The following is a 15,646-nucleotide window of genomic DNA, read 5'->3' on the forward strand; positions in this document are numbered from 1 at the left end:
CGCCGCGTTCCGCCGCGCCAATCAACTGTGACTGGCTTGCTGCAGAGAGTGAGCGTCTTGGGAATACCCGGTCAATATAATGGATATAATATGGACACATAAGACAATCAATATTCGGTATTTGTTATGGATTTATTGTACAAATTCCCTGAAAAGATGCACGTTCCAGGATGAATTGAAAAGCTCCCGTAAGGGCTGAGATGGCAGAGGACAGCTGATTTGGAACGGAACAACAGCTGTTCGCTTTCACGGGGGAAAAACTAAGGAACTTCAACCTACTTAGGCCTACTAATTAACGTTCAAAAGCTATTAAATCTTCAACAAAATATGCAGATACTGTCAAAATCGGTTCCAGGGAGTATAGATGGATTATTATTATTATTATTATATTATTATTGTTTTTGATGGTGTTTTCTTCTGGAACGAGTATTCGAATATTCGCTCGGAAAAACCAACGAGTATTCGTTGTTGTTTCTTTAGGGCCAGCCCTAATGGTAATCAAACATTAAAACACCTGCGGCTTATAGTCCAGTGCGGCTTATATATGTACACATCATTCAATTTAGCTGCTGCGGCTTATACTCCGGTGCGCCTTATAGTGCGGAAAATACGGTAGCTTTGTGGGCGGTTCTATGGCGATGTTGCTATTATACCGGCGAATAAATGACTCTTGCGTCCTACGCAAATCTAAAAAGGGTGGCCCTGAAGTAGCCAAATTTTACCCTTAGATGTGGTTTGGGCGTAACGTGCAATAAACCAATGAGAGTGTCATCTCCCATCCCCCTTAAAAGCCATTAGCGCATTTGAACCTGACGAATTGATATTTTCACAGCGTGTTTGCAGTCTACAATGAGACAGATGCATGACCACATGAATTTCCAACTTCAGTTTATGGCCAAATAATATGGCCTAATTCAAACATGGAATAGCGTTTTCTTCTACAACTTGAGTCGTCATGTAAATTTCAGTAAAGAAAACACACATATGATGTGCGGACCTGTGGCCGCAACTGTGGGTCTATTTAATGATATGCGGCAATAGTACATTAACAAACATCGTCTCTTACCAGTATTGTATAAATTATCGTTATCGGCTTGTGTTCCTAATATGCATGTGTCCCCCAGTTAATATACATTGCCATGGACTGTATTATGCGTTACGTGTTTAGTTTGCGTGTGCTTAAATAGATGGAGGCACACGCGTGCGTCCGCAGTCATTCATTCTTTTTAACACTCACTCACGGTAAAACAATGTTTTCTCACGATCAAATACTCATCAATCCTAAAAATTATGTGCTTGTAAACTATGTCTGTGTCAAGAAAATATGTGTTTGCTGTACAGTGTTTGCAGATGCATTGATTTAAATACAACTTATTACAGCTGTATCAGCTGTTCTTTCCCAAATAATTTAACCAACGTTATCATTTACCCTAAAACAGGATTTTGTTTTGGAAGGCTGGGATATAGTCTGCTTTGCTCAAGTTTAGTATTATTATCATTATTATTTAAACGCATTACATAGCCTACTACAGTGTTCATTCATGCAGCCCCTATGGAAAAAAAAAGGTTTCCAAAATCAACATCATCATCATAATATTTAAATGAGGCAAATCGTTTGCATGTTTGTTCTGTGTATAGCCTACTGGTGTCTAAGCTTATGTTGCCGTTCCGACCCACCAACTGCGCTATCCGCTAGTGCACTTAGACTAGGTATTTGTTGGTCAGTTGCGCAATTGCTTTATCGATCTGTAAGATAGCACCATGTATCATTTGCGCCGGAACACGCCTCTGCTTTTCGCCGACACGCCTCTCAGGGCGCAAGTTTAGTGGCGCAGGTTTGCTGCTGGGGGAAATCGGCTTTGCGCCGGGTGCAAACTGGCAAAGATACGGTGTAGATCTTTGCGGTGTAGAAAGTAAATTGCGCTGGATGCAAGATAGGGCCCATAGAAGATGAATTCCAATATTGGGTGCTTATACAATTATTTATACAATTATTTTGATTAATAATTATGTCTCTATCTTTTGGGACCCCCGGACCCGTCCTTACCTGCTCTGGAAGTCCAGCAGCTCGTTGTTGATCCTCTCGATGTGGATGTCGGCCCACAGCACGTCGTTGTAGCCGTTGACCGTGTCGATGACGCTGTTGTACAGGCCGTACAGCTTCTGCAGCAGGGTCAGCTGCTTGCGGATCTCCAGCAGCTGGGGGTGGTGGGTCACAGGCAGCCCGAACAGCTCCTCGCCGCCCGTGTACGTCTGGTACTTCCTGAACAGGTTGTCGAAGCGGTTCTGGGGGGACGGGGGTCAAGTTGAATGCAATAAGTGTCTCTCGCGAACGATTCAAGGACGCAAAACATCCGAAATCAACAGCCGCTCAGAACAAGCTCCACAAATCTGCCCATTCACACACACCATTGCGTTATACTACAAGTGTCCGAAATTAAGACTTTCAAGGAGAAGAAGTGCTCCATTTACCTGGGACATGATGAGTCTGTCGCTGGCATCCTGGGGAGCTAATCCCACTGCCATGGGCCCATCCTGCAAGGCCCCAGGACGACACAAGGCCACATTAGCCGGTTACCAATCAGGCCGTAATTAGGCTGTTAATTGCACTCTGCTCTGCAATCACAGGGTAGGGTTGCTTGACAGTAAAGTGGCCTCCTTGCATGGCTACAAGCTAGCATTAAGGTTTATGTGTGCGTTTGTGTTTTTATGTCTATATCTGTGTATGTCTACCTCTGTAGAAATATGTCTACATCTGCGTGCATGAATGTTTACATCTGTGTATGAATGTCTATATCTGTAAATGAATGTCTACATCTGTGTATGAACATCATATCTGTGTGTCAATGTCTTCATCTGTGCATTAATGTCTACATCTGTATATTAATGTCTACATCTGTATATTAATGTCCACACCGGCATGAATGTCTTGCCCTATATATGAATGTCTACATCTGTATATTAATGTCTACATCTGTATATTAATGTCTACCCCTGGATGCGTGCGCTCACCTCGTCGTATTCCTGGTAGAAGTGGGAGCAGTCGTCCAGGAAGGTCTCCACGTTGTCGATGAGCTCCCCGCGGAAGTTGGGCTGCAGGGAGGCCAGCTCGTTCTGCACCTCCGTGCTGCGGGACAGCAGCTTCTCCCAGGTGTAGCGCAGCGTGTCCACCTTCTCCACCTCCTCCTTGGCCACCAACAGCCCGTACTTGTGGAGCATGGCGTAGGATTCCTGGAAGGAAGAGGTCAACGACGAGGGAATGAGTGATTTTTCGAGGGGCAATGCAATTAATTATTATCATTTATATATTTTTAAGAACAATGGAAAGGAGCGTAGTTAATCCTTGTTTCCTGTCTAGATATTTTACCGGAGAGAAAGTGATTTGTGCGAGTGGATGCAACATTCAGAAAGGGATTTTAATGAGGGTATTCCTTCGTGCCACGACATTGATTTGAACCCTATTCAGTCACTTTTTCTAAGAACGTTTGCGTCCCGAAGTTTTAGCTTCTCTTTCCCCCGGGAGAAGTTTCTTCACAAATGAACTTTAAAATCTCCTCTACTCTTTCACATTGAGGAGCAATTCAAAGAATTGTCTCATGGCACCAATAAAGGTAGCACTCATGAAGAAAGAGGTCAAAGTCGAGGGAGTCGGCGAGGAAGGCACACAATGCTGCCTGTTTTAGAAATTATAATTATCATAGTTTATTTATTTTATTATAGACATAAAAGACTGCTATTTCAGCCTGCCCTGTGTCCGTTGGTGTATGCGTGTATTTGCGTGCGTGTCCCATGTAGAATATATCAATGTGCCTGAATCGGATGTGTCTCTGACAGTGTTTCACCATCAAAGGGAATCGAATGTCGTAGGATACAAAAAGAAAAACATGGAAACCTGAGACCTGACATTGATTCAAGCACAACGTCCCAGACCTCATTTGAGTCATACATCATCCTCACGCAGGCACACTGTACCTCGATGGGTCCGACTTGGAAATCAATGGAAATCTGGTGCTCTCTGATCTCTTTGAGGGCTGCCATGGCGATGCGGATGTCGTCCAGGTCTTTGATCTGCCGGTTCAGCTTCTTGCCCGCCTCGTCTACAAAGACGAAGATCTGCTCCATCTCTGAGCGGTACTTCTTGTTGCAGTGGAGACCGTACTGCATGATCCAGCTCTTGGTCTCGGCCGTGAGGGACATCTTCAGGTCCGCTGGGGGCCAAATGGACACACGGGTCGGATTTAAGTATTCGCTACCACTCTCTGCGTGTTTCCTTGTTCTTTCATGAATGTCGTGTTACGCAGCAGGGTCGTGGCGAGTTCTATGTGCTCTACTTCAGCCATGCACGGTGGCCATCGTACGTAACCGGACACCATGCAATCATGAACAAACGTCCGCACCTGTGCTTAGGTTGTCACACCTATTTATTCCCTCTGCTCCCCCCACTCCCTGCTGAAACTTCACAAATCTTTGTTGCATTCTATTTTGCCAGAACGTGGTTCTATGTTGGGACTATTAGGAATAGCGGTGTTATTATTTTTACCCGTTACACCCATTCGTTTTATTGGGGAGAGTCTGTGTTTTGTACCTAGTCTGCTATTTACTTCAGTACAGAATTTGTGGAAGAATGTGGTTTAACAACCACATTGCTGCCAGCCTCCTCTTCTTATGCACCGCATTTGGAGTCGCACCTTACCCAGGCCGTAACAATGTCGCAAGCGTTTGCGATCGGCACAACCCGATCAAATCCCAGAGGAACGACTCACATCACTACTGTACTATCTGCTGTGGTAATTACCAATTTTACTTAGGATTGTATAGTTGTATTGGTTTCTTTAGGATAATATTTATAGCAGTGGGAATTTGGCATGTTTCCTCAAATTGTTGATCAATGCAGAAAACCAGCCGAACAGAAATCCATTAAGTGATTGGGTCCAGTAGAATCCCCAAATAACCCGTTTACTTCTGCTAAGGGGCACCAATTTCATTTCAGGAAATCCCTGTCGAGCATAACACACCATTAGTTAAAAAGTAACACTGTAGCTTGCCTGTAAAATTATGAAATACATTTATAACTAGGGTATAACATACCTTTTTATTTAATCATGAATGAAAAGTATCCTACGGTGTACACTCTAATATAGCTTAACACAACAAACAGTGACAGCTGTTCCGGTGTGAGGACTGGAGCATTTAGTCGAGCCCTGTCGATGTAAAAACCCATCATGCATGTTCATTTTAACTAATGCGACTTTGAATATTCAAGTTTCAAGTGAAACTATGAATATTCATGAGTCCCATCCTGCTGTTTTGTTTTGAAAGTATCACTCTGAGGTCACGGTTTAAGCTGTCAGGAGAGTTGTGCTCCGTGTGAGGAGAATTACTAAGTAGCTTCTACCAGTGACACCTACACTGGCCCTGCTCATTTGAACAGCATATGAATCGTCTGGAACAAGTATCTGTCCTTCCACCCACCAGCCAAGAGCCTCAGAATCTCTTTAATGGAATACAAAAAAAAAAGCCTGTCTCATGTACATCTCTGGCTCCTCTCAAAGCTTATTTTGCAGTAGTGTGTGTGTGTGTGTGTGTGTGTGTGTGTGTGTGTGTGTGTGTGTGTGTGTGTGTGTGTGTGTGTGTGTGTGTGTGTGTGTGTGTGAGTAGGAGAGAGTGAGAGAGTGAGTGAGTGAGTGAGTGAGTGTTTGAGTGCGTGCATGTATTTTAAACCCCACCTGTATACAGGGCCAGAGATCCGACCGTAATGTACTCCAGTTCTCCGTTGATCTCCAGCTCCAGGTCTCGGTAATAGAGGATCCTGCTCTCAAACTCAGAAAGCAACGGTGTCCCCTGGCTGAACCTAGAGACGAAACATAAAGAGAAAGAGAAAAACAGCTTGAAATTGAATCAAACGGCTCACTTCAGTCCCATCCCGTCGTATAGCATCGCGAGGGTAAATGAATCTCTTGGGTCTTTCTTGGTGTTGTGTGCTGTGTGAAAGGACGGCGTACGTGAGGATGGTGTCCTCCCGATCCCGTCTCCAGATGTGGTGGTACCGACTGAACCTCTCCACCGCCGTCAGCACCTCCTTAGGCCGACGGAAGACAGAGTACATCAGCGTTGTTGAAAGGAATACACTCACACAGAAAAATAGGATTGATTTTGCGGTACTTTATTGAGACAAACAAAAACAAAAAATAATTTTCAAACAACGGATGCCAAATATATACAAAAGATATTTAGTATGACACATATAAATATAGTATGACCCTTATTTAATATTTGTATTCCATAAAAACACATCTGACATCCTCCTATATTCTCTTATATTTCAGATAGGTCAATACATTTCATTGCACATTATCACAATACATTATTTCTGTACTCTAACAGTAACATGTGCATCGGGCTCAGTCTCCTGGCCCCCTGATAGAAAAACACCCCATAGACGTGTGAAAGGCTCGTCACCTTCTTGTTGGAGTTTATGGAGGTGCTCAGGACCGACACCAGCTTGACGATCTCCTTGTTCTCAGAGACCCCCTTGTAGTAGTTCTTGGCTTGGAAGGGCAGCGTCTGGACCGCGCACGACGCTGAGATGTCGGACATGCTGCCATCTGGAAACAAGTTCAGGTTAATGTTAAGATTAGAATCAGAACATGGAGTGGATTGTTGTCACACGTAAGCAGTCGTGGGGTTTTAATCTGGGTTCCAGAAGTCGTATTGTGTTACAGCAGGAACCAAGTGCAATTAAGAGAAGTGCAATTAAGAGAAGTGCAATTAAGGGACACCACTTCTGCTGCCGGAGTATAACCCGTTTTTTTAGGGGTGAGTATAATAGCAGGAATAAGAACTGCATTTATACTTGAATTAAATTGGATGCTGTGCTGAGGGGTCCAGGAATACATTAGATGATTTTCTAATGGAGAGTTCACACACACACACACACACACACACACACACACACACACACACACACACACACACACACACACACACACACACACACACACACACACACACACACACACACACACACACACACACATTTTCCGTTCTTTTTTCGGCGGGGATTAGAGTAATTTTTCTAAAAGTACGGTATTGTCACATGAAAGCCTTTTCAACGTTTTATCCTGCTTCTTCTATTTCTTCATCACAAGGGAGTTGATTGCTCTGAACATTTTCATTCGCAAAGCCTTTTCAGGTCCTATCAATTTGTGCGTGTGTGTGTGCGTGCATGCGTATGTGTGTGTGTGCGTGTGGGTGCCTGTGTTTGTGGTGTGTGTGTGTGCATGTGTCGTGTGTGGATAATTGTGTGCAAGTGTGGCTGCGTGTGTGCGTGCCAACGCGTTTGTGAGTCAAATATTTACCAAGAAATGAAGGGGATGCAGAAACAACGTGTTCCGTGGTTATGTTGTTGTCGTTGTTGTTGTTGTTGTTTCATGCCGTCACCCCCTGTCCATCCCCACCCCCCCTCCCGGTCATACATTTAGCTACCTTGAGCCATACCCAGCTCCACTCCCGTCAGCCACGCTGCTGATCAAAGCCCGCGCTGACACCCAGGTCTCATCTGTCGTCCTCCATGTGATGTCTTTTGAACTTAGTGCCAAAACAACATACTGTCCATAACAGAGCCGTGTAAATGATGGGGTCACCTGGCTCGGGGTCTGAGTCACACACCGGTGCTCGGCGGAGCCATGAAAGCGACGCAGGGGGGCTGATGAAGCCGGTGGCCATTCAACAGGGTGAGTAACGGTCACACCCGCCCATCCTGGGCACTAGAACATTGACGTGATGTTCCAGTCTGCTAATGCTTTCATCTTTCAGAGTGTGTGTATGTGTTTTCTATGTATTTTAATCATCAGTCTAATGTTTTCTTTGTATTATGTGTGCTCCTTTGTTGTTTGTGCCTTTCATTTTTAAAGTAATGGATTTTTTATCATCCATTTTATTGATCTAGCCTGTTTTATCGTCGGCTTCCTTTGGCACATGTTCTGAAATGATTCAGTAATTGATCGCCATGGCTGTTGATGTTACTGGTGACTAAGAACATGAGGCTCGGCAAATGAACAGAGAATAAACAGTGAAATAGACCATATCATATAAATATAACATGAATCCCAGAGGGGACACAGGGAATGATTATTATAATCTATGCTGTCACTTTTATATGACAGCATATTATCCAAAGCCTTCAATTCTCACGTTGTATGACTTTGAATGAATTCAACTTCAAGCTGTTTGATAGAGCCAGAGCGACAGACAGAGGGACAGACTGAGTGAGGGACAGACAGAGGGGACCTACCAGCCAGGCTCCTGTGTGTGGTGTCTTCGGACTCGGACTCACTCTCGCTGCTCTCTGGTTTCAGGGCGGCCATTCGCCTCTCACTCATCTTCTTCTGAAAGTGGACGTGAAATAATGTCCGGCGTTAATCCCACATTTCCATGATTATTTGCATGGAATATGACATTATAATTTATAGATAATAATACATTATATATATTTAATATAGGGGTACAATTTATGTTTTCTCTTTTTGTTTAATTTATATATATTGATACATTTATTTATTCATTATTGTTATTATGATGAATGATTCATTTAAAATGTCACAAATACCAAAATCCCCATCAGAAGTTATAAAAGCCTTGAGTGATATTGAAAAACAATATAATATATAATAATTATAATATATATACATATATAATAATTATAATATATATACATATATATTTATTTATGTCCCCATATAGATGGATGGAAAAATCAATAGTCATTGAGACTGACAGCCAGGATGCCCACACAAAAAGAATGAATGAAAAAATGAAAGAAAGAAAGATCAGACAGATGGACCAGCGAAAAGACGAACAAAACAAATGAACAAACAAACAACAGAAAAAATAACTAAAGATCCTTGAGCCGTCTCTGGTAGTTCCGAGCAGAACCCAAATGGTCCTGCACTTTCTTCTTCTCACACAATTTCAGGAGGGAGTCTTACCGGCAACAACAATGCCAAATCACAAAAGGGACCCTATTATTCTTTGTTTTGATGCAGACACATTTCCCGCCCACACCATCACCCATAAAGAAGTGAAATAGTGTTGATGCAGACAGGAAAACCCCTTCTGGTGGAGAAGAGTGCACTTTGATGAAGAGTGGCTCACATAACCTGTGTGTCCATCACAAGCACAACTATACAGTACCCCTCCACCTTTGTTTACACACATCCATTAATAGCAAGATATGGTACAGAATTATTAATTATTTATCAATAGGATTAATAATAATATATTATACTATTAATATATATGAATAATGTCTTTATTAATAAAATAGTATAATATGTTATCGGAATATAAAAAATATGTATTTATCAATATAATAGTATATTGATTTATATAAATTATGTTTTTATTAATATAATGGTTATTATTATTAATAATCGTACTAATATTGTACTTATGATATATTATTAAATCATATATTATTATTTATACATCCTTGAGTGTCTTCACCCTTCAGCAAACTCAAGTCTCAAGTCAAACCGCTGAACCGCTATCACCACCGCTGAATGACCACACTGATGATGATAATAACCATATATCAGAGGTCAGGGTGAATGACCACACTGATGATGATAATAACCATAGATCAGAGGTCAGGGTGAATGACCACACTGATGATGATAATAACCATATATCAGAGGTCAGGGTGAATGACCACACTGATGATGATAATAACCATATATCAGAGGTCGGGGTGAATGGCCGCCGGATGGATCTGACTCTAGCAGGGGGGTGGGCCCCACAGCCCACCTTAGAGATCCGCTCCTTGCTCCACTGGCCCACTCCCTTGCTGGCGCTGACCACACAGTCCACCGCCCGGTTCAGGGCCTGCTGCACCTCCTCCAGCGCCGGCACCATGGCGACGTTGGGGATGGAGAGGACGACGTTGGCCCTGAAGATGGCCTGGTTCCCGGTCCTGATGCTGCGGCTTGGGGGGTCGCCCTGGGCTACGGGAGCGGGGGAGGGCGATTGGGGGTTCGTTATTATCCATGAGATGGAATAGACTCTCGTTAGATCCTGTTTATCATATAACGTCGTCTATAACGTATCCCAGATATGAAGACTAGCCACAGGAGAAACGGTTCATTGACTCAACTTAAAGCAACCTAGCTATGCTTCATCTTGCTCTGTGCTACTAATACTACTACTAGTACTAATGAAATATCTAATCTTGTTTTAATCTGCCAATGCTATGCTAAAAATGCTACAGCTACCACTACTACTACTGCTTCTACTACCACTACTACTTCTGCTACTATTACTGCTAATACTACTACTACTATTACTGCTACTACTACTACCACAACTTCTACTACTACTGCTACTAATACTACTTCTACTACTACTACTGATTCTACTACTCCCACCAGCACCAGCACCATAACCACCACCACTACCACCACTACCATTACTTCTACTACAACTACCACTACTACCACCACGACTACTACCTCTACCACTTCCACTACTGCTACTACCAGAGAATGTCTAATATGAGGAGAACTGGCACTCGCGGGTTAGTTCCGGGTTTCTGGACTGGTTGCAGTAATAATCTTTGACCACGCGGGGCGCTCGTAGGCGAGTCCAGAATGAATGGGAGCCAACGGGGTTTTATCCTCAGAATCCACTTTTCTCACGATGTAATTTTTTGTCAAGTAATTTTAAAGTTGCTATCAAAGGGTGGGGCTAAGATAATAAACTCAGCTGAATATTGCATTTTTTAAGGTCACGTATCTGTTCTAAAAAGGCGTTAAAAACATGCGATGACGTCACACACTGTAATACTGTCAGAGGTACTACTTTACGGCAGTTTCTAAAGCACTTCCCTTGTCCCGCAACGATAACACCAGCTGTTGGAGGTAAGGCTTTTTTTTTGCCCTAGTTAGAGTTTTAGTGAGCTAATGTAAAAAAAAAGAAATGCGCGAATGTTTTACATATGTATGTTACTTACAGAGAGTGTTTTTTCTAATCCTCACTAGTGCCGATGATAAAGCTTTTTTTTTAGTAACGATTATGAGCCATTTCTTTCTCCTAAAATAGAAACCTGGATTAGAATCATAATTTTAAGACTGCATCAATTTAGTTTACATCAGTAAACAATCTGCTAGAGAGCAGTGTTCTGTTGTTCTCCTCATGCCTCTTCCTTTCTTGATCTCTACAGTCGGACCTTGATGCTGTGACAACGGACAAGTCTTCTTCCTCTGTCCTTTTCCCCTGCCTCTGTTCAGTATGTTCAGTGTTGTTAAATCATTTATCTTTTTTTTTTATTAGTTACTGTTCTTATTGTGTTCTTGTTAGTGTGATGTTTGAATAAACTTGCCTGTTGCAATGTTGGTATAATGTTTGTATAATTACTGTTATACAACTGTTACTGTTTCAATGTGATCCAGACCATATTTCTCATTTAACAAACATGTGTAGCTTATAATGTGTTGCATGGCAGAGCAATTACGGTATATTCAATGGCTTAAAACAAACCCATCTGTAAAGATCAGTGAATGCATAGAAATCAATGACAAGTGGTGTAGATGTGTTTTCCCTCTGTGCAAGGTCATTAGCCCAAGTCCTACAAAAAAATAACGACTGTAATAGCAGATGTTGAAGTTGTTAAATCGTTAACTAACCATTTGTATGGAACAATCGGTTAAGGTAAGTTAAGTCTCGACACTTTAGAGAATGTCTAGCGCGCAACTTGAATAAGCCATGTGCGATATTACCCGGGCTCCAGCGCAACTTTCATTACCAGGTGAAGCCTCAGGTAGCCTAGGACCATTCATACAGGAGCAAGCAAGAACGTTACCTTTTTCTGTCCTTGGTAAACGAAAAGACGGACAATCCGTTTCCAATGTAAGTGCAGTTTATCATTGCACATTTACGAGGCATTTCTTTTTTAAACTATCTTTATTTTCGAAAAATAGACAATGAAAGATTAAATGATATTGAGCGGGATATTGACTGTATTATTTAAGGTGGTCATACCGTACCTACCATGTATATAACACATTGAACATTGAACGAAAGAAATGGAAGAAATTCCATTCATGCCCATGTAGCCTACTTTCACCATACTATCTAAAAAATAAAGGACCTGCAGGAAAATATAAATACAGTACTCAAAAATTGCGTTAACACGTTTCTGATTGCTCTTCAGCTTCAAATGCCGTAAGAGGGGTCTCTCTCTGGTCGTAATCAGTCGCAAATCCGTCCCTGACCAATCAGCATTCATTAGCAGAATGCTAGCGTGTATGGCCAACAACGGCCCAAACTGTAAGAAATCGAAAGGACATAAGTACTCACTCATTTGACTTTTGAACCATAATCTATATTGAACTTGCGGAATCTACAATAAAATTTGCGATATTTCAACGACAAGCAGGTGAAAGAGGCATAATTAGCCGTTTAGCCCCATAGACTCCCATTCAATCTGGACTCGCCCGCGATCACCCCTAGTGGGTGTCTCATGGAACTACAACCAAAATCGGTACAATGGGGCGTATAGGGAGTGCCCAGGCTCTTCGTAGACGGGCTCTGCTACTACTACTAGTGCCCCTGCTAATAATAATCCAGTATGTCCAACACAAAATCATCTAGATGACAACATCCTGATCACCTGATGCCGCGTGTGTGTGCGCGCCTCACCCAGGAAGTGAGTGTGCGCACCTCACCCAGGAAGTGAGTGTGCGCGCCTCCACCAGGAAGTGAGTGTGCGCGCCTCACCCAGGAAGTGAGTGTGCGCGCCTCACCCAGGAAGTGAGTGTGCGCGCCTCACCCAGGAAGTGAGTGTGCGCGCCTCCACCAGGAAGTGAGTGTGTGTGTGTGTCTCACCCAGGAAGTGTGTGAGCGTGGAGGCGTGGATGCGGCGGCGGAGGCCCTCCAAGGTGTTGCGCGTCAGCCGCAGCAGGGCGTCCACGTTGCGGTGGTTGAAGTGGGAGAGTAGCTCCTGGGCCTCTTCCTCCATCACCTCCAGAAGGTCCCTCTTCTTTCTCCGGCCCCGCACCAGGGGCGAGGCGGTGGGGGGGCCCCCGGGGCCCGGAGGGGCCAGGGTGTTCCTGGAGAACAGGCGGGCATCCGAGCGGCTGTCCTCCTCGCCTAGGAGATCATGGGGGGGGGGGGAGGGAGTTGCTAGTTTGATTCCCCGCCTCGAGTTGCCCCTGAGCAAGACACCCTAACCCTGACTGCTCCTGACGAGCTGGCTGTCGCCTTGCATGGTTGACTGTGAATGTATGTATGAACCGTTAAGTAAGTCACTTTGGATAAAAGCGTCTGCTAAATGTAAAATGCAATAAATGTTTAAATACTGGCAACGAAGGATGCACACAGAGAGCACATTTTTAGGCCAGAATTCGTAACCATTCGCTTACATAAAAAAAACCACCGTTGTCTTTGTTCAAGCTATAAGGCTTCTTTTGAGATTGTTGAAAGGTAAAATCCTAGTCTAAAATTGTTAAACTTTCTGTCTTTGGTCTTTATGTGTCTATGTGCGTGCATGTGCAGTGCGCGTATGGGTATGCCTGTGCATGTTTAATGAGCAATGTTCCTTTCTGTTGAGACAGACGTTCTGTACTTCTCTATTATCAAATCACCCCAATTCAAAATTGAACATTTGGAAACAGCCTTCCATCATACATTCTGCCTCTCTGGCTCCGCCTACAGGCTCAATTGGTAACTGTGATCTTTCGCGGGTGTTGAACACACACTCTATAGTAAGGTGTCCCGTGTGAGGTGTCCCGTGTGAGGTTTACCGTCTGCGTCGACGTGGTCCGGGGCTCTAGCTTCAGCCTGACCGGCAGGTGTGGCTACCTCTCCCTCCTCCTCCTTGTGGCCGTTGTCAAACTCCAGCAGCATGTTGATCAGCTCATTAGCTGCCTCCTCCACCAATGAGCTCTTGGTGTGGAGGCTCTGGGCACCTTTGATACACAGCTCCTGTAGGGAGCGACGACACGACAGGTAAAGATGATGAATGCGTTCTTCTTCGCTCCATTGGCTGCCTCCTCAGCCTAAAAGCACTCAGAAAATCGCCTGCGATGCCTCAGGGTGTAAACATGGTAGATACGCATACTGTAAAACCATAAGAATGTCAAAGCACATGTCATTTCGTCTGCTTAACATACTCGGAACAATGACCCAATCTGGTTAGCCGATGTTGGCTGGTATTGATTAATGAACGGTTGCCTCTGTTCCAAATGAGCTACTCAGCGTCGACAGTAAGGAACTGTCACACTAAATGTAAAGAGATGCCGCGATTGTAATGTATTTGTTATAGGCACAAGAATTACATGTTGGACAAGCAATCTATTTGAATCATCCCATGGGTTAAGAAAACACCATCTGTGGTTACATTTGGATAAGATGTAGATGAAACAGTGGCGGACGGGGTATGACAGGGTCTTTAATAACGTAGGCAACAACAACAATAATAGCTCCTCAAGTTGAAAGCCATTAGTATGCAAATGATCATATTATGTAAAAATTAGAGTTCTGCAAACATTGCAAAACATATGGAAATGTGGGCACTTAATATGCACTTCCTTCTTCCATTAAACATAAATCATTTTTGGTAAACGTTCTCTTTCATCTTAATAACTACAATCAGGGTAAAAAGAAATGGCTTTGAGCTAACCCCTTTAATTTCCTGCCTCCAACCATATCACAGGAAGCTGCTTGGGGGGTGGGGCTACGAGGGTCATTAAGGGTAATTGGACACACCTGGGTGGTGTCACAGAGAAAAGAAACTGACACAAACAAAATCAATTTTTACTGTTCTGCCTGGTTCATCATTACAGTTGTGTTAAAATACTGCTGTGACACTGCTGTGCACTGTGCCAGGTCGTGCCAATAAAGTTTAATGAGTCAAATTTAGTTTTTTTGTGTTTCTGTGTGTTTCTGTGTGTGCGTGTTTGTTTTGTAAGTGTATGTGTGTGTTTGTGCGCCCTCTAGCTGTAAATGTGTTTATGTGTGTGTACGTGTACATGTGTTAATGTGTGTGTGTGTGTGTGTGTGTGTGTGTGTGTGTGTGTGTGTGCGTGCGTGCGTGCGTGCGTGCGTGCGTGCGTGCGTGCGTGCGTGCGTGCGTGCGTGCGTGCGTGCGTACACGTGTACATACGTGTGTGTGTTTGTGTACGTGTTTGTGCATATGTGTGTCGTGCGTGTGTGCATGTGCGTGCAATTGTGCGTGCGTTAGGGCTGCAGGATATATCGGCTATGTACGATATATCGATATCATTTCCAAGGGGATACAAGATTTGACAATATCGTTTATATCGATATGCGTTAAAATGGTCAGTTTCCCCCTCAAGCGTCTACAGCGCTTGCCTTGGAGACTGTGAGCGCGACCCCTCCCCCTCCCACTCTGTCTTTCCGAACGTGCCGTGTGCAAAGACGCCTCATTCCCGCCCCCGCCGCCCCCTCACAACACAACAAGCATGGATGATACCCGTAAAGAAAACGAGACGGCGGCGGGAGACGAAATTGTTTCAAAGAGGAGAAACCACGGCTCCATAATGAGGAAATAGTTTTGGGTTTAAAAAAAAACTGATGAGCAGCAGCTGCAGGTCATCTGTAGAGAGTGTAGCAAAACCGTTGCGACTAAAAG

General features: G+C 43.7%; 1 protein-coding gene and 1 long non-coding RNA gene across 2 annotated transcripts in view; one reads left to right on the plus strand and one right to left on the minus strand.

The window, feature by feature from the left end:
* Window positions 1-15,646, minus strand: part of dnah5 (dynein, axonemal, heavy chain 5) — a 139,661-nt gene that overhangs the window by 107,146 nt on the left and 16,869 nt on the right. The window contains exons 21-31 of the mRNA XM_060064883.1: window positions 13,797-13,977; window positions 12,880-13,143; window positions 9,805-10,001; window positions 8,294-8,387; window positions 6,460-6,605; window positions 6,003-6,079; window positions 5,727-5,851; window positions 3,973-4,208; window positions 3,013-3,231; window positions 2,473-2,535; window positions 2,048-2,286 (exon numbers count right to left, since the gene is read on the minus strand). Of these exons, the coding sequence (XP_059920866.1) occupies window positions 2,048-2,286; window positions 2,473-2,535; window positions 3,013-3,231; window positions 3,973-4,208; window positions 5,727-5,851; window positions 6,003-6,079; window positions 6,460-6,605; window positions 8,294-8,387; window positions 9,805-10,001; window positions 12,880-13,143; window positions 13,797-13,977 (1,841 nt within the window). The remainder of the gene's footprint in view (window positions 1-2,047; window positions 2,287-2,472; window positions 2,536-3,012; window positions 3,232-3,972; window positions 4,209-5,726; window positions 5,852-6,002; window positions 6,080-6,459; window positions 6,606-8,293; window positions 8,388-9,804; window positions 10,002-12,879; window positions 13,144-13,796; window positions 13,978-15,646) is intronic.
* LOC132467880 (uncharacterized) lies at window positions 10,520-11,383 on the plus strand. The gene is made up of 2 exons (XR_009528109.1): window positions 10,520-10,913; window positions 11,216-11,383. It is a non-coding gene; the product is annotated as an uncharacterized LOC132467880 (long non-coding RNA).

This window comes from Gadus macrocephalus, chromosome 11 (assembly GCF_031168955.1).
Source record: "Gadus macrocephalus chromosome 11, ASM3116895v1".
Lineage (NCBI taxonomy): Eukaryota > Metazoa > Chordata > Actinopteri > Gadiformes > Gadidae > Gadus > Gadus macrocephalus.